This window comes from Pieris brassicae, chromosome 4 (genome assembly GCF_905147105.1).
Source record: "Pieris brassicae chromosome 4, ilPieBrab1.1, whole genome shotgun sequence".
NCBI lineage: Eukaryota > Metazoa > Arthropoda > Insecta > Lepidoptera > Pieridae > Pieris > Pieris brassicae.
In genome coordinates, this window is record NC_059668.1 from 22,805,229 (window position 1) to 22,829,412 (window position 24,184).

The window sequence follows — 24,184 nt, forward strand, 5'->3', positions numbered from 1 at the left end:
GTTCGTGAGGATTTTGAAAATAAGATACCTTTGCAAAGTTATCCCATTTCAGACGAACACTTTACGAGGGGCCGACAAATCTTCGATGGCGTCGTTTGTTGATTGAAATGGCCGACTGGTGTCCCTTACTCCGTATTTATTTGTTCATATTATGTTCACTTAAGGAATAGTTTGCATCTTTACAAGCTGGTTCGATGGTCGTATACATCCTGGTTTCTCATCATCCGAGATTGATCCAATGGATATCCAATCAATCAGATTGATTATTTCTATATTGATTGCCTTTATCGTGCACAAAAATGTATTAATACTAAGGTGATTATTAACCAGCCATTGAAATTACTTAAAATGTATTTCACAAGCAACGTCAGGTGAGCAAAGAGTACTTATTCTGTTTGTAGATTACAGGAAACAACTCCATGATTATGCTTAATTCTTACATCTTAAACTAAATTCGTTAATTTATCTCTTAACATTTTAATAATGTATGTAATAGAGAATAAAAACCTTACAAACAGAATCATTACAGAGAAAGAAAAATAGTTATATTCATTTATATTTTTATTGTATTAAAAGAGTATCACAGTTTCAATATAATAAGTATTTTATTACATTAATCAGCAAAATAATCGAGTAATCATTCTTTAATATATTAATAATTAAAGTGTTATTTATTTAAATCAATAAATATTATGATTTAATTAAATAGTAAAATGTAAGAGTTACTTTAAAGTCAGCAGATGATGATATTTAACTAAGTGTTATCTGCACTATTTGTATGTATGTCTCAGTATTTTCAAAATATCTTATATTCTAATATTTCTTAGGTACCCATGAGGTAAAATAAGAATAAATATCTATCACACAACTTTAACTATAACTGCGTGTCGCTTACGTTACCGACGTGAGTGACGGATGATAATCCTGCGAAAAAAAAATTTATGAATAAATTTGCGTGTGCGTTATTAAATAAAGGCATAACAATTTTGTTGGCCAAATAAATAAGTGATAAAGAATGTGTTATAGTTAAACGCGTGAATATCTAGGCTAATTCCATTGTACAGTAAACAGACCAACAGGAGTGCTGATACGAGAAGTTCGACTTGTTGAAGGTGAAGTATTTACAAAAGATGAAATCAGTTATATTTCTCGTTTGATGGATTAAGAGCGCGCAATATTCACCTATTATGACAGCTGTTAACTGATCGTACGAGCAGAACAAGGGCGTGCGAATGGCAGCCTCCAGCTGCTCTCTGACTTTGGGCTGAGCTCCGCACCAGATAACGTGTCCCTCACGGGACCATTCTTCTACCATCATCTTCATGCTCTGCAAGTTTATTTAGTTTATACTATTATTTAATTGCGAAAATCATTAATTATATCAACTTATAGTGAAAACTGATGAATTGTGTAAAGCTTTTATTTATTGCTTAATGTCAAGTTTCAAAATAAATTCCAATAAATCAAAACCGCTCTCGGTGCCAGTAAGCACCACTTTTATAGTATGGTCTTATAAGAGATGCTGAATTAAATTGCTGTGTTGGTCAAGAATAAATAAGAAATACTTTGACTCGGAACCGCCACGATTCAGTAATATTACGCTCTTCCGTCCGAGACGAAGACGACCTTCTCTTACTTTTGATTTTTTATCAGATATTTCTCGTAAACATTGTATCCACTTCAGAATGACATTGTTGTCGAACATTTGCTTTAAATGTTATGCTAATTTTACTCGCGGATTTCTCGTCTACAACATTTGAACATTATTTAAATCCAGCAGACTCTTGTTTAGGATAACATTTTGTTGCGAATTAATTACCTTAATATAAGATGCGACAATCTTATGTTAAGGTAATTAATTCGCAATAATTTTTTATTTCGATTATTGAAGTTTTTAGTTATTTACGTTGAAGGTATTAACTTAACATTTCACCATTTCGCCATTACTGCAAAAGCTCTCAATTATAAATTATTTAATTATATGATATAGGTTCATCATTCATTCATTGTGTCATTGATAATTAAATTTAGTAGAATATCTTCCTAGTCGACGATGTACTATGTACGCACGGAGGCAGATTATCGATACAATTTTACCTGTAGGAATGTGTAGTCGAGGCGGCTGAGTGCGTCACAATAAACGATGAGCAAGTTGGGCGGAAGTTTGGGCGGCTCCGGCCCAGCGCCACCGTTTGTCAATATGGCATCGGGCGTGACGACCTCTACTCTCGTAATCTTTGTCTGACGATCGACTTTAAGAGCCATTAACTCTGATCGAACTCTTTCAGCACTCGCGAAGTGCAAACCGCCAACGGGATGCATCTCGTAGTGAGGCGGAAGCGACCCTTCCTGAAATTGACCAATATAATTAAGATTAGTTTTACCGTTGAACCTAAGGTGATATACGACGTATCGACTAACTTGAACGTATCGCAGTTGGAGGCGTGGACGTGACTGATAGTAGAGCAGCAGCAACACGTCGACGGCTACTCCACAGCCCAGACCCACCTCGATCCCCAGCGCCAGGCAGCTTACGAAGGTGCTCGTTAATGGAAGCAAGTCTAGCTCTGCATTGAACAGTTTTAATAAGACACGAGAGAAAACGCTGTCTAAATATTGTACGTTTGTGTTCCTACAATGTTTCTCATTTAGATTGAGATTTAAGTTAATATTAATATTAAATTAAATATAATATTTAATTAGATAAAGACCTACGAACAACCAAACGTCGGTTCACGTATAACGGCGCATCGTGATACGTACTAAACTGTTTTACACTTTCAAAGTTACCAAGAAAGGTTTAATGTAACTTCTAAATTATTAATCTTTATACATAATGAACATATGTATATATGTTATAAACTCTAAAGCTTTAAAAATTGACGTAATATTTAAATATCATTTGTATCAGTCACAATATCTCAATTGATCTAAATATTTAATAAAATACAAGACGAATTAGAATAAGATGGTGAATGATTCTCGGATCACGTTATAAAAATTTATTAAAGACAGAGCATTCATTGTTGTGCCACTGTTCCATAACATAGTTTTCAAAACTTCTGTTATACGTCATATAAATTTAATTTTTTTAAATATCACCCAAAATTCGTGAGTAACCTATAATTCTTTTGAAGGTGGGCCTTAATTAATTGTTTTGATAAAATTCAGAATATTAATTATTAAATCGTAATCTCATAACTCCGAACAACTTGCAGTAGGACTAGTGAGGAAAGTTCGTAGTGCAAACAATAGGGAACTTCGCTCGAGGGCTGCAGCTCGTGTCGGTATGAATGCGTTTAAATCGAGCATCCAGATAGATTTCAAAGCAATACGAAACTCTCTCTCAAAAGGGCGTGGGATGGACGTGCTTTAGATATTATTCAGAATGTGGTTTATCGATACTTTTAAGCTCGTCATTTAGTTCACGAATACAACATTGGAATTAATACATAAAGGTTGTCCACAAGAAAGAAATCTTCAAAAAAACGATGTCACAATGACGTTTGATTCAGTGAGAGTAAGCGATGTCATCCTCCCGTGGGACTTTATTCCCGGATATGTACTGAGATTAGCACCGAAGTGGATTGTTATAGATATTTCATTTTTGTAATAAGATTTACTGAATTAGTAAGAAAATTTAAGGAAAAATATCAGCGTGTGTGTAGCGCAAAAGCTGACACACGCTGATATAAGGAAAAACATGATCAGACAATAGATACAGAATTCTTCGAACAAGAGCAAGGGTTCTCGGCTTTGGTTTTCTTCTAAAACGAATGCAGAGCATATCATAGGTCCGTCTTCGAAAACGTCATCACGACGGTTGATCAGGCACTAAATTGCGAATCATAAAATGCCTTTATAATGACGCCACTAATTGGAGCAGCCGAGTCAGTGGCGTTAAGTAAGATTCTACTTACTGACCCGGTGCAATAATCAAAAGACCTTTCCAACTAGTGATTGGGAACAATTTTCTTGAACTATTTCATACCTTAAAGTCTTTTTATTTTTCATAATTCTATTTATCTCAATAAAGAGTTGATGTGAGAATACTGGACATACGTGTTAACTAAATACTAGCGATAATATATTAAAGTAATAATTTCCTTTCATTTTGTTTCAAACTTGACTCACTATTTGTTTTCCACAATTTCTTGACGATTTGAAATTCCACCATATGCAGCACGGCACACGTGATGACCGCCGCCAAGGCCGCGCGAGGGATGAAGTAGAAGTACGGAGTCAGCAGAGTCAGCGTCAGAAGTACGATAAAACCTGCAGTAAATACGCGCCATTTTACTTTTAGTTTCGTAGAAATCGAAGGTTCAAACGGGAGTTCGATATACTAACTTTTAAGTAATATATAAGTTATAATGAAAAAATACTCGTTCTCTCGCAAGTACTCCTATTAATTAAATAGCAAACTCAAAATGCTAGGATAGTTGAAAACAAGATTAGTGTATCAACAATTCAAAAGCCATGCGACAGTATGTTGAGAACTTTTTGATTTATGTTGACTTCTCGGCCTCGTTTCCGCATAGAGAACACTTATTTCCACGTGAATTATATTCCTTTCGACCCATTTAACGGCAACTTCGTAGCGTTATGTTTTACACTCATATAAAAGTACATTTGGCTAATAACTTCAGTTCTTAACATCACAACGTTCAACGAGATTTGATTAAATTAATTTAATATAGAACGGGCCTTTTAGTCTCTGCCAACCGACGAAATAGTACATAAAAGGAAAAGTTCTCACCCGTGTAGAAGCCGGCAGCAGGAGTGGCCACTCCGGAGGCATCGCTGACCGCACTGCGAGTGAACGATCCGTTGACCGGGAACGAGTTGAAAAAAGATCCGGCGATGTTGCACAGTCCTAGCGCCACTATTTCACGTGTCGCGTCTAGGGCTTTGCCTTTCGCTGGAATTCAGTGAAGTAAAAGTTACTAAAGTGTTATTGACTTGAGAATAGTTATAAAATTATTTCAATTTTAAAAGACTGGAATGGTCAAATGGGCTTTAAGGTGTAGATGTGGGGGATGCCGGGGTATGTTTGCCTCCGGGTGACTACCCGGATGGCTCCAAAGGAAACAATGCGATTGTGATTGACATCTTTATTTGACGTGCTTACGCGTCAATCGCTAAGTACAGACTGTCCCTCTGTGTTGTTACATTGTCCTTATAAAACTACGCACACAACTATATAGTATATATATAAATACCCCTACAACTACTCCCCCCTTTTACAAAAAAAAAAATATGTTTCTTAAATACACAGTTATACAAGAATTCATAACACACAATTCTACAACACAATCTAGTAATAACTTCGAGCAATCACGCGTACTGCACTGTAGGTTGCATTGCCTGTGCCTTATCGGTAGGCGGCATCGCCATCGACACAGTCTTCATGGTTCACATTGCAAAAAACTAACCTACTTACGTATGTCCATAAAGTAAACGCTACAGTGCAGTATCGTAACAATATCTTACATCGCTAGCTATAACTTAAGCAAAAATACTTAATCTAAACATAGCATTTTGTAATTAGCTTGGCATAGCATAGCTAAAACTGAGCGCTTAGCTTTAATTCGCGAATCGTACCGGCTTTTTAATAACACGTCCCGAACGCGTCTTTTTAACAGGCTTGGGTTCGACTTCTATGCTGGGTTCAACATCGGGCATTTGAACTAGAGGTGCCGGTTCGATGTTTTTCTGAGATTCTAACTCCGGCAACACATAAGCGGGCTTCAATCTATCTATAGATATACTAGCTGTACGATTAGGAAATTGTATGACAAATACTTTGGGACCTCTCTTAATAACTCGATATGGACCATCGTATGGCGGTTTCAACGGCTTGCGCACCGAATCGTCTCTGATAAATACAAATTCTGCATCTTTTAAATCGGGATGCACGAAATATGGACGGGAATTACTATGCGATTTCGGGACGGATTTTAACGATTTTATATGCTTTCGGATACCCTCTACTAATCGTTGGGGCTCTGCAGACCCTACCTGCGTAGAAGAATCGTAAAAATCACCTGGTAATCTAAGAGTACGCCCGAAGGTCAATTCAGCAGCTGACACGCCAGAGTCGGTCCGCTGAGCTGCTCGTAACCCTAATAAGACTGTAGGCAGCTCTTCGACCCATGACTTATTTGACAATCGAGCCATTAGGGCTGCCTTCAATGTCCTGTGCCAGCGCTCCACCGCTCCGTTAGCCTGCGGGTGGTAACTAGTTGTTCGGATTCTGTTTATACCTAATAAGTTCATGAGTTCCCTAAATAACGAACTTTCGAACTGACGACCTTGATCGCTCGTGAGCCTTATTGGACAACCATAACGGCATATCCAGTTTTCATATAAGGCTCTAGCAACCGTCTCCGCGTTCATATCCCGCAATGGCAAAGCCTCGGGCCATCGCGTACAACGGTCTATCAAGGTTAAACAATATTTAAATCCGTCTTCAGTAATAGGCAAAGGACCTACTAAATCTATGTGCACATGCTCGAAACGATCGGCATGCGGGAACCTGCCCACTCCGGTCATCGAATGCCGGTCTACTTTAGCTCGCTGACAACTGATACACGTTTTGGCCCAAAGATTGATGTCAGAATTCATTTTTGGCCAAAAGAACTTTTCCGTTATTAACTTCCGGGTGGCTCGAATGCCCGGGTGACTAATATTGTGTATGCTATTAAAAACTGTTCGTCTGAACTCGCTAGGTATATATGGCCTCGCTACATTTGACGAAAAATCACAATAAATTCTTTTATTACATGTAGGTACAAATACTTTTTTAAAATTATCATTGCACCACAGTTCACTTGCATACTCGTCGGTTAATTGCGATTCGGCAATTTTTTCATAATCTAGAACATTCGGACAGTACAAAGTCTCAATGCGTGACAGCGAATCTGCCACAGTATTATTACTGCCAGTAACGAAACGAATATCTGTAGTAAACTCACTAATATACGCTAACTGCCTAACACGCCTCGGTAGCTCTTTCTCGCATTTAGTTTTATTAAATGCGTAAGTTAAGGGCTTATGATCGGTATATACTATAAGCTCTCTTCCTTCTATGACATCCTGAAAATAACGAATAGATAAATAAATAGCTAAAAGTTCTCTGTCGAAAGTAGAATATTTCCTCTGAGCCTCACTCAATTTCTGAGAAAAGTATCCTAAAGGTTTCCAACTGTTGTCAATATACTGTTGCAAAACGCCTCCGATGGCGATATTTGATGCGTCTACGACGAGAGAGATAGGTATATCGGTTCGCGGATGCGCTAACATCGCTGCGTTTTGCAAGCTAAGTTTGCACTGCTCGAATGCTTCGTCAGCCTCAGGTGTCCAAACTATACTAGTTTTATCACGCTTCTTCGCGTTATGCAAATAACGATTTAAAACTATTTGCTGTGTAACTGCATTTGGAATATGCGCCCTATAAAAATTAAGCATACCTAAAAATCGGCGTAATTGTTCTATCGTTTTAGGTTTCGGGAAATTTTTAATGGCTTCTATTTTATGTTCTAACGGCTTAATACCATCCAGAGACACCTCGTATCCTAAGAATTCTAACTTTGTCTGACCAAAACTACATTTACTTAAATTTATCGATATACCGTATTTATTGAAACGCTCAAACACTAACTCTAAATGTTTTTTATGTTCTTCAACGGACGAACTAGCAATAAGTACATCGTCTATATACGTAAATAAGAAATCTAAACCACTTAGTACTGTATGACTCATAAAACGTTGATATGTTTGTGCAGCATTACGCAACCCGAATGTCATGCGAGGAAACTCGAATAACCCGAAAGGAGTAGTGATCGCTGTTTTCTCAATATGCTCTGGAAATATAGGAACTCCGTGGTAGGCTCGAACTACATCAATTCGGGACATAATTGACTTCCCTTCTAAAATATATGCAAAATCACGGATACGCGGTAAAGAATACCTATCTGGCTTCGTGATCGCATTTAATTGTCTAAAGTCGCCGCAAGGACGTATTTCCCCATTCTTCTTGGGTACTACGTGTAACGGACTAGACCAACAACTCTTAGAAGGCCTACAAATCCCTAACTCCTGCATTATTCGAAATTCCTCCTTAACTTTTTTATACTTGTCGGGTGCTAATTGTCGAGCGCGGGAATGGACAGGAGAACCCGTCGTCTCTATATAGTGATATACGTCATGTGACGGCGGATCGTTAAAATTGCATGGTTTAGTAATGTTAGGAAACTTATTTATGACATCACGGTACGGGTGATCTTTATTAATAGTATTTAAACTAGAGCAACTAGTGTTAACTATGGATGCCAAGGAATTAAAATTAGTTAATTTATCTATTAATTTCCGGAACTTTAAATCTACCAATAACCCAAAATGTGTTAAAAAATCAGCTCCAATAATTGCCTGTTTCACATCGGCTATAATAAAATTCCAACGAAATGCCCTCCTTAACTTAAAATTTACAACTAACATTTTTGAACCAAAAGTATTAATAACCGTACCATTAGCAGCATATAACTTAAAATCACTACATTTTGATCTGGCACTGTTTTTATCTACTGGAATGACGGATACGTTTGCGCCGGTATCTATTAAAAAATTATATCCACTATTACTGTCCAAGATGCATAGGCGTTGTGCTGGGGCGATGGTGCAGGCATCCGCCTCCGTGACCTGCACCTCTAGGGGTTTCCCTTCTTAAAAGCGCAAGGGGGCACACATTTGGTAGCACGGTCTTTGAAACGGTAATGGTAAAAACATACCCAATCACTCGGCGCACGGGACTGCGAACGCCGTCGCTGCCCACGGCTGTTACCTCTATAGGGCGGGCGAGATGATGTACGGCTCTTCAGTAACTGGTCGAACTTGTGGCTCAGCTCCGCGATGGCCGCATGCACGTCGTTGTCCTGGTCTTGCCGAAGACCGCCACTTGTCTTGACCTCCGCCAATTGAGGTGGCTGGATGGATTCTGCTACCTTGTCTGCGACGTTGGCCAGTTGATCCAGGTTCTTGGTTTCCGTGACTGCCAGAACTGCACGGACTGCTTGCGGTAAATGCGTCTGCCACAAAATACGGAGAGTATCGTCCGGAAGCTTCTCCCGAGCCAGGTCCTTCATCCTGCGTAACAACTGAGACGGTTTCTGTTCTCCCAAGTCCATCTCGCTGATGAGCTTCTGCAGCTGCCTCGTTTCTGATTCCTCAAAAATGTCCAGCAGCTTCTTCTTAAGAGCTCCATATTTGTCTTGTTCGGGAGGTGAGAAAAGGATGTCTGTGATTTGTTGTATCACATCCTTTCCCAATTTCGACACCACGATGTTGAATTTAGTATCATCTCCCATCTTTTGTGGTAACAGCACGGATTCCGCCCTGACAAACCATACACGGGGCTGATCTGTCCAGAAATCAGGAATCCGAGAGGTGACTGACGTCACCGCTGCGATTTCTTGCGTAGCCGTCGCGTGCGATTGTGGCAATGCCATCCTATCGTCTGAATTTCGAAGTCTGGGTTTCTTGTGCCGTCGAGGTTGCTTGTGTAGTCGGGGTCACCAATGTAGATGTGGGGGATGCCGGGGTATGTTTGCCTCCGGGTGACTACCCGGATGGCTCCAAAGGAAACAATGCGATTGTGATTGACATCTTTATTTGACGTGCTTACGCGTCAATCGCTAAGTACAGACTGTCCCTCTGTGTTGTTACATTGTCCTTATAAAACTACGCACACAACTATATAGTATATATATAAATACCCCTACAAAGGCTTAATTTTTTATTATTATAACGAAATAAAATCAAAGCTTGCTAAATTGTCCAATTATACAATTTATACTTACAGAAGGCTTTAGCGATGGCTACGTTAGAAATGATTCCAACTAGTGGGACTACTAGCATTCCACTTCCAAGGTGAGCTAACATTCCACCGGCATACACCGTACCGTTACCAACTGTAGTTTGAAAAGCTGGTACTCGAGGGTGTGGCAGACCCGCTGTTATGTGGCCTGCATTAAATTCAATCATGCCGTCACACAAAAAATATAATCAACCCTGAAACATCACAGCAGAGATCACAAAAGAAGTAACTTTCTTATCGGCATTTAAAGAATTCGGGGCATTTTGAGGTTATACAGTAAAAGTAAGAGAAAATAGAATAGAAATAGAAAAGAAAATAGAACATGTCCTGTCATGAAATTTATGAGAAAATCTCTAATCGAATCCATTTAAGGTCTAGTGTTCTAGCGTAAATTTAGAATTATAACGATTTAGTTAAGATATTTAAAACCATAGACATTAATAATACTATTCTTTGGGGTATTTCTGTAAAAGTAATTAGTAGTATAATTGATGTAATTGCCCATCTAGCTATACATATATGGGGGGGCTAGAAAGTGGCGAGTATCCCGATCTAATGAAACATAGTAAAGTAATTTTATTATTTAAAGCAGGTAATATGTCCGAATGTACATACTTGTAGTAAAATGTTTGAAAAAACTATACTTAATCAACTAGTAAGTCATGCTGCTGATGTCGAAATTATTTTCATCCTGCAGAAGAAAGCTATTCGTGCAATCCATAATTTAAAATGTAGGGAATCTCTGAGAAAAAATTAAAGGAAATTAATATACTTACCTTTCCCTTGCAATATGTTTATGAAAATATTATGTTTGTATACAAAAATAGTGATAAGTTTACTAGAATGGAACATACGCACAATGTTAAAACTCGGAGACTATCTAAAGTAAGTAATTCTTTTTTAAGAAAAGGGATACTTTTCTTTAATAAAATCCCAGAGGCTCTTTTATCTCTGCCTTCACAGGCTTCTTCTCATAAATCTACGATATTGTAAAGATTATTAATTCTGATTTGGATGGGTTGACTGATAGATCTCTCAATCACTTTGAAAGCCCTTCTCATGAGGTCACATAAGGTGCTTTCAAAGCTCCCCGATATTAAAATAGTTATGTCGTCCGATTATCCCACTGTGTTGAGATTGCCAGCGTTGAGTTCTGTAATAACTCGTTAACTTCGAGGTTCCACAGTAGCGGTTATAAGACACCTCCTTTTTTAAATTTATAACACTCTACTCTCCAGCCATAGTGTCCAGGGACTTTCTATCTCACATTTTTTCCAAAATAAAAACAAGATACATTTAATTAATTTGACAAATTCACGAATGGCGGGCTACGCGTCGCGAAATACCCCGCCTGCATCGGTAATATTTTTATTTACAATATTCATGGGCGAGCCGGGGCGCAATTCCTCGCGAGACCCGCTCTTTCGGTTTTGTTTGCCTCCTTTAAATATTTAATATTTTTTTCGCAGAACCGTTCCAGGCACGATCTGTGCTTTATTAACATGTCCTGTAAGCAGTTACGGTTTATTTATTTCCATTCAGACCAAGCGGCACCCACTACTATACTTGTTTTGCTGCCGTCCGTACAGATTTGTGTGCCGCCGTGTCTTTCGATTTCTTCCGAAATTATGAGCATCTTGGAGTTAAGTTTCGTTTGTTTCGCCGGGTGTGGGAGATCTACGTATTGCATTCTCTTCTCAAATTTTTCGCCCTCCTTCATATTAGTATTTCCGCGCTGACCAGGGGGGTTTTATCTCGTATAAGGCAGCTATAAGGCTTCCTGAATACGGAGGTCAAGAGTATCCCGGCCAGTAGGGGTGTTTGCAATTTTTGGGCAAAGCCCCTTTGCAGATGTTTTTATTTGTCGCGGGTGCCCACACCGCGGCCGCATACATTATGATTGGTTCAATAACGGCAGTGTACGCGGTCGCGATAATTTGCTGCTTTAGTCCCTATTCGATCTTCGCGCATTGATCCGGTACATTATTCATATTTAGCCGTGGGGTGTCATACTTCAGTTTGCGCGTCACCACCATAGCCTTGGTCTTGTGTGGCGCAAATTTTAGTTTATTTAGGATACCCCATCTATGTATACGGTTTAATGTTAGGTTGAGGTTCTGCTGGATCTCACTACCGGTCTCTCCTTCCGCTATCAAAACGATGTCATCCGCAAAAGCCTGGACGTACTCACCACCATTTCGCAAGTCCTGTAGGTGTGGGTCCAATATTAGATTCCACATTGTTTGTCCCCCTATCGAACCCTGAACGCAGGCTATGTTAGTTACTTTTTCAACCGTGTGACCAGCGTAGGTTAATTTTATTTGTCTTTCATGTAGGTAACTATTTATTACTTTTCTTAGTTTTAATGGGCATTGTTCTTGTGTCAGTCGGACTCTAATTTGCGGCCACCAAGCTCCACATGTTCCTAGTGCTCTAGTTATACTCGTGAAATTTGTTGTGTCAAAGGCGCCTTCGATGTCAATCTATCAAAATGTACCAAGGGTTGACTGCTTCAGAGAGTTGCCAATGCGAAACATGACGTTGTGGAGTGATGAATCATGTTTATTTGGAAGCAGGAATTTGGATAGCGATACCCGGCTACGTATCTCCAGGTCTCCCAGCCTCTCCATCGTTTTTAGGAATAATGAAGTGAGGCTTATGGGCCTGCAGGATTTCGCTTGGGTATAGTCCTCTCTGCCTGGTTTTGGGATGAATATGATTTTTACTTCCCTCCATTTCAAAGGATACATATATCGGTGGGCTATGCAAGCTCGGAAGACTGAAACAAGATAGTTGCACTGTTTCTACATCAGTTTTGTAAATGAATTGTCAGGTTTTCTAAGACATCACTCTGTCTTCTTTGCCGAAGAGTAGGGTGTCTTCGCTACCTGTTTCTTATATTCTATAATAAACATATTTTATTTAGGTATTTTTATTTTATTGATTTAACTTCTTTTCTAACGCTTATAAACGTACTTGTTTACTTATATGAATAAAGTTATTTTGGCTTTGATACTTTTTATCGACGTTGATGCTTAGTTGAAATTTTACAATATAAACAAACACATAATCTTCTTCTTACATACTATGCTAGTCTAGTTCGATTGCTCCTAAAATGATTCAGGCGTTAATGTTATTTTTGGAAATCCAAAGTGTATGTGAAAACAATAAATATAGCCAAAATAGTTTTAAATACCATGCACTATCATAAATATTAGCGGAAATAAAAGTTGTCAGTTTTTTCAATCAACAGTAAATCGTATTTAAGATTTAAAAAGCTAATAAATTAATATACCAACTTTCCAACACTGTTACACAAAAATATAACCATATACGTTAATAACCATCAAGGAATTTCATTCATAACATAGTAGCCGAAGGTATTTATGTCATTCATAAATTAAGTTTTTGTTCAAATAATCGAAATACGTCGTCTGACATCCAGCGTTTGTGAGCGATTGAGGCGATTGTGAGCAAATTGACGTTTCCGCTTTTACATCACTTAACGCAATTTATGGTTTAATGAGCCTTCTACAATTGCATCTCTGCTATATTAACAAATATTTTGCGAATATAACCAACCAACCAAATATAACCGAAACATTGCAGCCGGGACATGAATGCGTTTCACCGGCATATTTACTACAGACGAATCACACACCGGTAAGTAGGAACGGATGATCCTTGTCCCGATGAAGACAGAAGGCGAGCGCTGCCGCTGCGACCACCGTCAAGGCGTTCCGCGACACACTTGCGGCCCAAATCCCTCGTTTTATCATCGTCCGCCCATTGCTCTTCTCGTCCTTCGATTCATCGATTGAAATGTGCTTTAGGGCCTGAAAGATTTTCGCTAAAGTAATTCGATCAACTACTTCATTTAAATTCTCAATATCGACTCGAGAGATGTATGTCTATATAATATAAAATAAAGGTGAGCTTCACAACATCTACGAAAAGCTCGACAAAGCACGTCCATCTTCAAAGCGTTCATTGTTTCGTAATCGTTGATAGCTGTTGCTCAACGAGCGCAATATGGGATCTTTTTTCTTGGGTAACATCCCTTATAGGGTTGGATCTCAATGTCTGATCAATGTTATTATTGTTTTATGAAGTGAAACAATTGCAAAAGTGGCGATTTGAACGAGCACATAGCCTAACAAGATGTTGAAAATGTCAAAGTTTATACAAATATACTTTGGCCGGGAAAAATATAGCTGGAACGACCGCAGATTGTTTAATAAGTTGGCTCTTAGTGTCACTTTAAGACAAACCGGTATTCAGAGAGATACTAAGCAATATACTTGTTTTTACTGGAAATCGGACAAAAACTATGTTAATAATAATAAAATACAACTCACAAACAATTGACACTATACCTAAAACCGACGCTCACCTTCATTCCCGTTAACAAGACACAACAGGACAGACCCAGCAGCGTGTCATTCAATCGCGCGTTTGCGATGTTCTGGAATACGGCTCGCCAGGTCGACGTAAAGCTTTCGGCGTCGAAACGCAGCCCTAAAAGTCCTTTTATCTGCGAAGAGGCTATGGTCACCGCGGCGGCCGATGTAAAGCCTGACACTACTGGAGTCGATACAAAGTCCACCAAGAATCCTGAAAATATAATTAAAATAAAATAAAATGGTTAATACATTGACATTTGAAATAAAGTAAGTGCAACTTGCTTAACCGAGTTGCGCAATGCCAGCGACGAGGGTCACCATGCCGCCAACGAAACAGAGCAGCACAGCAAAGTCAGGGTTGGTGCCATTGGTGTAGGTGAAGGTGAGTAGAGAGAGCAGAGCCGTGGGGCCGACGTTAATCTGTGGGATGGTGCCCATAACGCCGTACACGAAGCCACCCACCAGTGACGCATACAAGCCATACTGAAATTACACATTAACGGTTTTAACTAAAATCTCAAAGCGATTGGCTTTGAAATGCTGAGTCGCAAATGCCATTATTTATTAATAGTGAGGATACAATAGAATTACTGTCTACTCGATTATTCAGTGCGAAGTTCTTTTCAAGTAAAGGCATATAAAAGATTGTTGAGTAATATCTTGAGTCATATTTTATAAATCTAATTCCGATAAAAGGACGTTATATCGAGAACACTGACCCTGTACCTGCGATAATACATTTAATATTGATGTTTTGCAATATTTTATTGAAAACCTGTTACGTTCCTGATAACAAAAAGTAGGTCAATTATTTTCTAAGATATTACGCTTATGATAAAAACACCGTTATGGACTCTCATTTTAGTCATTGATCGAGGTCTGAGTCAGTTTCGAAAATTATGGATTCGAAAGACGTAATATTACTCCTTATGCCAAAGACAGTAATAAAAGTTTGGCTGTTAATTTACTTTAGCAATTTCACTTTCACGCTGATAATGTTAGTGAAGGATTTATCGGCCAGTTTTTACTACAATAAGAAATTTTAACGTATTTTGTGTTATACAATAGCGTTGGATAGTTACGCACTTTGACATCGACAGTAATTAGATAATTATACAGGCAATGTTATAAATATCAATCATTAAATAATATTTACAATAGAATCAAGGTGAGAATTACAAAACACACGTTTACATTTTCGGACGAGAACAATACTACTGTATACGAAATTACCAGCAATAAATATCTTGTATTGCTACTATTAACCGATTGTGTAGACATTTCACTTCTCATTTCAATTACTTTGTCATGCATATTGCAAGGAGCTGATTTCATAATTGTAAATTATGTTTTTAGAAAATATTCATGAAAATTGGTTTTAAATTGAGTCTATTTTATTAGTCCCATACAATAAACTTCAGCTACATTTAGCATGTTTTTGTGAAACAGTTAAAACTCGAGTGGGTCGTTATGTGCTTGCCATACCTGCGGTTCAAAACCAGCCAGTGACGCATACGCGATGGACTGGGGTATTAGGGTGAGAGCGACCGTGACTCCGGCGATTAGATCTCCCAGAGCAGTCCGTAGATCGTAATGGCGCGACCATTTCAATATCGGGAATACGCACTCGACAAATCTCCTCGGATTCAACTTCCAAAGCATGCTGTAATATGTATTATTTTTCTCTTAGCGGGGAAGAAGGCGCGAGCAAATCGACATGTCTTTTCTTTACTACTGTATAGAAAAATAATTCACGTAGAGACGAAAAGAATCTGCCCATGCGCCGAGTCTTATATTGTACGAGATGCGTATGACGAGGAATAGAATTGCAAAAAAGTAATTTATTATTTCCCTAGTTCGTTTAATATTTAATGCCATTTGTGATAAAGTCTACATTATGTGAAAATAAATTGAACTCTGTAAATTTATATTTATTCCCATTGAATTATATATAAGTATTACATCCATAATATATAAATAAATATTTTATTATTTTTAATAAATTTAATTTGATTATAAACGATATTTAGTCCGATTAAATTTTTTCTGTTACTAGTCATTACTTCTTTGGTACTTGTCGAGGAAAACTTGTGGAAAACTAACCAATTGGATTCTATGCAACGGTTTGTATATTTAACTCGTGTTAACACCCTTTTCTTTCGTACAAATAGAATAATAATAAGCGAATAGTAGATTGTAATAATAGTCCAAACACATACCTGTCCAAACAAAAACACATTAAAAATCTAGTTCCAAGAAAAACACACTTTTTATCAGACACTTTATTTTAAAAAGCTCTGTTTTAAGATTAGACACTTTCTAAATATTCATATTAGTCAAAAAGTACTTTCCCGCGCTAAAAGTGTCGACTACAGCGCCTGCGTGGCAATGTTAACTTTTTAGCTGCGCTTTGGTTAGTGTCTTGGCGCGAACTGTTTTCGTTGCTTGTTACGAGTATGACATCACGTTTTCAATTAAATTTTCCTATTATGCCCTAAGCACATAATGTTATGAATTTTTCAAATACAGCTGACCATCTTACCACGCATTTGCTCAGTCGAATTCGATGCCAAGTATAAACAACATTTATGTTTGTAAACATCCCATTTAATTGGTATATATTGGAGTTTGGGGCAGAAATAAATAAGATTAAAACTTTATTAAAATGTAGTATTTAACTTTTATCTTTACTGGTAACAACGAAACCTTTTAAAATAAACCACATTTTAAACCACAACTTTTCTGAATGATGGGCAGTGTTGCGGATAATAGTATATTTCCTCCCGGAAAAGCCTTCAAGAAAATATATGCAAACATTTTCTTTACTATTGTTTTATATAAATTCTGTATTCTTCGGAGGACTATTAAACAATTCATACTAAATCACACATTTAAAATCCAATAATGATATAAGCAAACAGTGGCAAGGCCAAATATTACGTATATAAGTAAATATTTGGATATAATATTTATGATAACATCAACAGAGTGCTCACAAGGTTCTCAGGGTTTTCGTAGTTATTTAGGTGACACGACTGAAGCTCCTAGTCATGGAAGATGGTGGTATTGTTGGGCCTGATGATGAAATATTATATATTTATACCATAGACACTCCCAATGTCAGTAGGCTAGTGCGTTGCCGGCTTTTCGAGATTTGCAAGCACACCAAGACTTTAAGAAGTGTGTCTTCCAGAGTATTAACAATGGCTAAAAAATATTCACCCGGTTAAGAATATCGCGTTTTTAAACTTAACTTTATAAAATCTCCTTTTGTAATAATTTTACGCGTCATAACGACCAATAACAATGACGAGCATTCACATATCGTAATGTGTATTCACGTTTTCAAGATTAATGATTAAAAGAAAAACAAATAGAACAAAATACAAGAAAAACTATTGACAGACAAAAAAACCGTCATCATTAAGATCAAAATGGTTTTTCCATATGACTTCAAACATATAAACAAAACAAACATCTTAACTTTTAAGTTAGTACTACACTCATCTCAACAGTAAAAACGTTAACATAATACGTTTTTATTTCAATAATAATGTGTAGTAAAAAGTACGTTAAGATGTTTTAAAGATACATTTGATTGTATTAACAAAGTACAGGGACGTTTCATACATGTTTTCAGGCGCTTCGAGGTTAGATGAGGCGTGAGGTCCAGAATGCGCAATGAGCCGAACAATGGATCACCCGGATATTGGGTGTCAAGTGGTGGCTGGCTTCACTATGAGAGTAATCTCTTCTACAAAATTAGGTCAAATTTTTAAATCTCAGGTTTTACTCATTTGATTTTGTAGCTTACACAGACTGTAAGTATGTACTGTAATAATGAATTAATACGTTTTGCAGTTATTGTATTCATTTTGTTTAATAATATATAAATAAAGATTAATAAACAGCTTTAAATTAATTTATTAATAACTATTGCTTTTTACTTTAATATTACAAGTTCATATGTAAAAGATCAAACTGAAATCGAAATGAAGAATTGAATATTTATTAAAGCCTTTTTATACGAGTTTAATGATAATAGACATCATTGTCAACGCGTCTTTAGTTCTTGTCAAGAAAGAAAATATTTTACATATTACATATTAAAATATGTCTTAGAATTCTTTTCGATGGTAAATTTTTCGTATAGTATATTAAAAGGAAAACTTAAAAAAAAATATTTGGCAAACAAGGTAAATCGATTATATCGTTATCATGCGCCAGTTGTATTCGATCGGCCTCCGGAACAAATAACAATGGACGAAAAGGTCGTCCTCATCTGTGACCAATCCCAATAAACCTATTGTTCATTTGATATACCTGATGTTCTATTATTTCACTTTATTTTCTTACTATATTATATATTTTATATGCCACTTAAATTCTAATATCATGGAACAACAGTGGCGACAAATGTTATTTATTGAAACTATTCAGTTAATATTAATGACAGTCCATTGCATTTATATTCATGGTCAATGTCAAAGGCCTTGATAACAATGAAAGGTATCTAGGAAACGCAACGCTCACAATTAAGGCTTAAAAATGGCATAATTAATCGATTTAAATAAAGTCGATAAACTCGAGTTAGAATATCTTGACGACATGCTTTTGACACAGACAGTTTGTCGAAATGATTAGATCTTTAAACTTTCCGCAATAGCGAAAGTGACTCTGTTCCATCTTGGAATTGCGTAACAAGTGTTTACATGTTATAACTTTAAATCGATGCCCATTTTGCTACTAGTAAAACATAGCCATAGCATTGGGTCTGCTAGAGTATCTTTTCAGTTCAGAACTTGTAGGAGCATGATGATTTTAGCCAGAAATAACTTGGATATAAAGCGGAAATCACGCAGCATACTATAAAATGGAACCGACTTAAATATTGACTAAAAAGTATAAAACAAACAAATTTTACAAGTCGAAGTTATCAAACATGTATTCATGGATTTCGTTAGACAGTCCTTATGTTTCCGAATAGTCGTCAAGCCAGGTTGTCATAACATTATATAAATAAAAATTGGTGTTTGACTATTTGATAAATACAAAGGTTCAAAAGTTTTATTACAGTGACATCTTTCGGCGTTTATTTGAAACAATGTAAGATAGGTTCAGTAAGACACTTACGACACTTCGTTTCATTTGTTTAATAAAATTGTCGTGGTGTTTCACCAGTGTGATATCGTATCGTTAGAGGGAACTGTTAATAACTTAATTGATAACAACTGCCGCTACCGGCATACAATCACTTATGAGAGTCAAATTATTATTCGATTCGATACCCGGCGAACAGATAAGCAGTCCCCTATGTACGGCCAGTCGAGTCCACAGAACACTGTTACTTCTAGCGAAGAACAACAACTTCATAGTAAAAAAATAGTTACACCAGCGCTCCAGTAATTGCCATCGGTACTATGGTGCAGCGCGAGAACTGAAAATGGTATGCAAGTACAGAATTTTAAGGAATAATTTTAATTTTCATGAAGAGAAATGAAACAACTACTTGGTAACAATTTTATTAAAAATCTTGTGAATATCACAATATGCCGCATTTTGAGCATTTTACACTTCTTTTCCCTACCATGTTTTAGCAAAGTACAACACAAAAGCGTCAATATAGCACAGGAAGTCTCTATCTCGTTAATATGCTGATATCATAACGCAAAAAAAGTCAATTTTGCACTGGAGTCTCTTCGTAATTGATGATTATACAGCACAATTAGTTCTTTTGCAGTCTTGCTCTCTTTTCAGTAAGAACTAATTACATTAATTAAAACACTGAACTTTTGTAAATGAAAAAAAAAACAGCGAAACGATTTCGAGATATTCACTTCACAACTTATTTTGTGCAGTGTTACTATTAAAGAAAACCCTGAAGTCCCTTGAAAAACAAAAGAAAAGTTTGCTAACGTTGAATAGTTTCACCTAACAATATGTTAGATATTTATTCAATCAGGTAATATTGATCTGGATATAGCTCACTGCTTCTTTTGTAGAGCGCTTTCTCATGTTCACAGATATTGCCACTGATGGCATTGGCTTATGTGAAAGCTGACTGTGGACGAGCCTGGTCTGAGATATCTTGCCAACACATAAAGAAATGCGAAGATCTATTTATTCTATTCCCAGCATTCAATCGTTGTTCTAAATCCACATAATAATCCATTTGTTCCATCTATCAAAATATCGCATACAGTTCTATTGACACCTCATTCAAATAGCATACATATTTGACAGCCAATATATATTATGTATATGTTTATTAAAACTTTTCGTTGATGTCCCGTCCCATTTAGTTTCCAAACATCCTATCCTATGGGACGACATAGGGACTGTCTTCCGACTGAATATAGAACCGATGACTGAATTAATCCAATATATGTATAAAAGACCAATTGATAAAATTATCTTCACAATTTGGAAGGAGATATAGGTGACATAGGGTTAATGATGAACATCACTTGTTTGAACAAGTTTTACTATTTGTATAAAAACTGTTGTTCATTTATGTCGTGACTTAGGCCTGTACACTGACGCATAGAGTCATGGATACTATTATGAAGAAAGTACTCATCGTGACCTTTTTGGCCGTCGGTAAGTATTTCTTAATATACGTGATGTACTCCATTCTAATTGACTTAACATTTTGACTGACTTTTTAAGCAACTCAGGTGTACAAAGTTGACAAGAGTTCTAATATTGACAAGTTTAAATCTGGTATTAGAGCGACTTGCGCGATCAATCAGGCAGAAGAGCAAGCGACACAAGCTGAGGTAAGACAATAAAAATTAACAAACGCATCTAAAATGCCTCGGCGAAGCTACAAAAGGTGATGCCTTTAACGTTACAGATACACGTTCTTTTTAAAAAGCAAGTAAGTACAACTTTGTGTATTATTGTAGCATTTATATATCATTAAAAGCTGCCTTTGAAAGTTTTTACAATTACTTCGCGAGTGCATTTGATATCGATAGGTTTGCTGATGAGTTCTCGGAGGCAAAAGGCAATATTGAGATTTTTTACACCAAAAGCAGAGGCCATTGTAATAGTGCAATAGTAATGTTATAATAAAAATGTTCTTTTTTATTTACAAAAAGTACACTACTATAATGATGCATTATTTTAAGCCTTACTAAACCTTGTAGAAACGTTCATTTATAAAGATAAAATAATATTTGTATATAGTGGATAGCAGTGGGGTCAACAATAACTTTTCCCAGAAATCAAATTTGTAATATCGGTATTTTGCTAGTTTTACATTTCCTATTATACTTATCTTATTTATTACGATTAACTTCAGAAAGGTTTATCTCATTAAAGTATCTAGGCCTAAGTCTTCTACGTGAGGAACGTCGATCTGCACCATGACCATCCGCGCTTCTTCCGCGCCTTCTTCCGCGCTTGCACCCGCGGGTGGCGCCGGGAACCCCGTTACGCCAAAGGGCTTGCTATCTGTTCTGCCCTAGGCCTCGAGGTCAATCTTCAAGATACGTATATTTTAAGGAAAAAGTGGCTATTTTATACCGCCTTTGTTCCTTGCATCTTTACAAGGTTTGTCACTCAGACGAATGTTCTTAAAAATAAAAGTGATATAATACAAAGTTATCTATTTGTTGAAAATTATACATTGTTGTGAGTTTAACATGTTTATGAGGTCCAATATGACGTGGAGTCTCAGTACTTAAAAAAATTAAATTAAATTAACGTTATACAAATAAACATAAAAAAAAGGTTTCTATTACTGTAATAGCGCTAAAGTGTCGATAGGTATCCTATGCGCCGGGTGAAGGAGCTCCTGGAACGGTAGAGGTGTTTCTAGCGGGATGTCCGAGGGAATCCTATCGCTGGTTCTATTGATTCGGGCTAGTTCTAGCTCAGCGGTCTCTAGGACCTTGAGGTCTAGCGGCGTGATTTGTGCTAAAGCCGTGGCCGCGCAGGTGGAAATTGTGCGAAATTCTCTAATTATTTTTACGGCGAAGAGCCTTTGTGTATTATTGAGACGTTTCCTGACATATTTCTTAGAAGCAATGTGGCCCCAGATACCCGAGGCGTACGTTATGATGGGTTCGATGACCCTTTGGTAGATGAGTCTAATGTTGTCGGGGTGAGGGCCCCAAGTCGGTTTGGTGTAAATTATTATTTTGTGGAATATTTTTATTGCCTTCCCTAGGATGTAATTAAGGTGTTCGTTAAAATTGAGTTTGCTGTCTATGATTAAGCCTAGATATTTTATTGAGTTGCTATAGTTGAGTGGGACGCCATTGAAAACTATTCGACTGAGGGTCGCGGCTTTGGTGAACGCGATACACTGTGTTTTGTCTGGACCGAAGCGGAGCTTGACGCTGTGCGGATAGTTTCCAATGCCGAGTTTGTGATGTGTTCAAGTGTTTTGGCGTCTTTAGCCGTGCTAATAAGCAGGACGTCGTCTGCGTATGCCTGTAGGGAGCAGCCTTCCGGAATGGTTGTATTGAGAAGGTTGTTGAGAATGATGTTCCATAGGATAGGCCCGCAGGCTGAACCTTGGCCGCATCCTTTCTTGGTGTGTTTTGTGATGGTGGTGTTGCCGAGTCGCAAAGTGACTTTTCTATCGCGGAGGTAGCTTTGGATTATTTTAAAAATGTTTAGGGGACATCCAATGCGGCGAAGCCCGTCATAGACGGCGGGCCACCACGCATTGTCGAAAGCTGCTTTAATATCAAGTGATACACCTATTGCTAGCTGACCGTTGTTCTTAGCTGTTGTGACAGTGCTGATGGCTTGTTGTATGGCTTGTACGGTGCTTGTCTGCTCCGTGAAACCGAATTGGTTGGGATTTAGAAGTTGTAAGATGTGTGCGTTGTAGGTGAGTCTTTTTGTTTGTGTACCTGGGTGTATGCTGCTGGCTTTATCTTTTAAAAGTTTGTTTGTGACGGATCATGCGTCGTCCTTGCCCTGAGCCTCGCAGAAAGCCCGAAAGCTGCCTGTCGAGGCCCGGCGCATCTCTGACGCATAGTGCTCTTTTATTTCCCTGTACTTTTCAATAACATCGGGTGAGGGTGTGTTGTGTGCTCGTGTTGTGCGATGCAAGGTCCGGTGCAATTGAATGCATTTAGTTTTGAGGTGCTCTAGGCGATCATTCCAGAAGGGGGCTTTGCTCGTGTGTTTACCGGTTTTGACAGGAAATGACTCTGTACAGGCGTCGTTAATGATGCGTGTAGTGCTTTCTATGATCGAATCTAGTTCGGCGGGTGAAACGTTGAGGAAGTCGGTGTCCATGATTTGATTGTTGGTGAATTTAGAGAGTAGATTTTCCTTGAATGTATGCCAGTTTGCATTTTTAGTGCGATATAAAAGGTGCTATGGTTGAGTGTCACGGTTGGCGAATTTAGCTGTTTAATTTCGAATGTGATTATGTTGTGTTGAGTGGATGGGAACAGGTGAGGCGTGACCTCCCAGTGTGTTATTTTGTCTAATAGGGTGTTGTACAGAGGGTTAGATCGATAATGGAAAAGCGAGGGCGGCCGTGTGTGATGGTTTCGAAAGTGGGTGTGTGACCCACATTGCACAGGTGCAAATCCGAGGAACTCATTAGATCGACCAGGTCATGGCCCCGTCTATTACTGCGCGGGTAGCGGCCTCCGCCCCAAAGTGAATGCCATGCGTTGAAGTCACCGCAGACCACGATTGACGCGTGAGGGTGTTGGATGCTAAAGTGTTCTAGTGAGTTGAGTGTGTCATTGTTGTCTGTTTCTGGCTCTATGTAAACAGATGCTACGTATAGTGTAGGGGTGCGAGTGGGTATGGAGATGATGGCCAGGTTGTCGGTAGAGTATTGTGTGAGTAGCATTGCATCGATGTGAGGTCGTGTCACTATGCAGGCTTTCATATTTCCTCCCCGATTAGCTTGGAATGTTTAGTATTA

General features: G+C 37.8%; 1 protein-coding gene and 1 long non-coding RNA gene across 3 annotated transcripts; one reads left to right on the forward strand and one right to left on the reverse strand.

Annotated features, from left to right (window-relative positions):
* Positions 1–623: 623 nt before the first annotated feature.
* Positions 624–16,699, reverse strand: LOC123707980 (sodium-independent sulfate anion transporter-like). Of its 2 annotated transcripts, XM_045658371.1 has the most exons (12): positions 16,497–16,699; positions 15,763–15,940; positions 14,565–14,760; positions 14,268–14,488; positions 13,536–13,710; positions 9,858–10,022; positions 4,760–4,921; positions 4,135–4,275; positions 2,422–2,567; positions 2,098–2,349; positions 1,183–1,327; positions 624–924 (listed from the first exon to the last, which is right to left on the reverse strand). In XM_045658371.1, the coding sequence occupies exons 1-12, from the start codon at positions 16,514–16,516 to the stop codon at positions 875–877; spliced, it is 1,851 nt and encodes a 616-aa protein (XP_045514327.1). In that variant the 5' UTR covers positions 16,517–16,699; the 3' UTR covers positions 624–874. The 2 variants fall into 2 exon arrangements, with proteins under 2 accessions (XP_045514327.1, XP_045514328.1); XM_045658372.1 differs by lacking the exons at positions 15,763–15,940; positions 16,497–16,699 and adding an exon at positions 15,434–15,475.
* On the forward strand, positions 16,269–18,137 carry LOC123707981. The gene is made up of 2 exons (XR_006753564.1): positions 16,269–16,400; positions 17,918–18,137. It is a non-coding gene; the product is annotated as an uncharacterized LOC123707981 (long non-coding RNA).
* The last annotated feature ends 6,047 nt before the right edge of the window (positions 18,138–24,184 follow it).

Bases quoted from the DNA above. Each gene is read 5' to 3' on its own strand.
- LOC123707980 (XM_045658371.1), bottom strand. From the start codon at position 16,516: ATGTGTTTTTGTTTGGACAG. The intron at 14,761-15,762 runs GTATGGCAAGCA...GTGTAATTTCAG, and splicing joins TGGCTGGTTTTGAACCGCAG to TATGGCTTGTATGCGTCACT. The intron at 13,711-14,267 runs GTGAGCGTCGGT...AAAATCTTTCAG, and splicing joins TCTTGTTAACGGGAATGAAG to GCCCTAAAGCACATTTCAAT.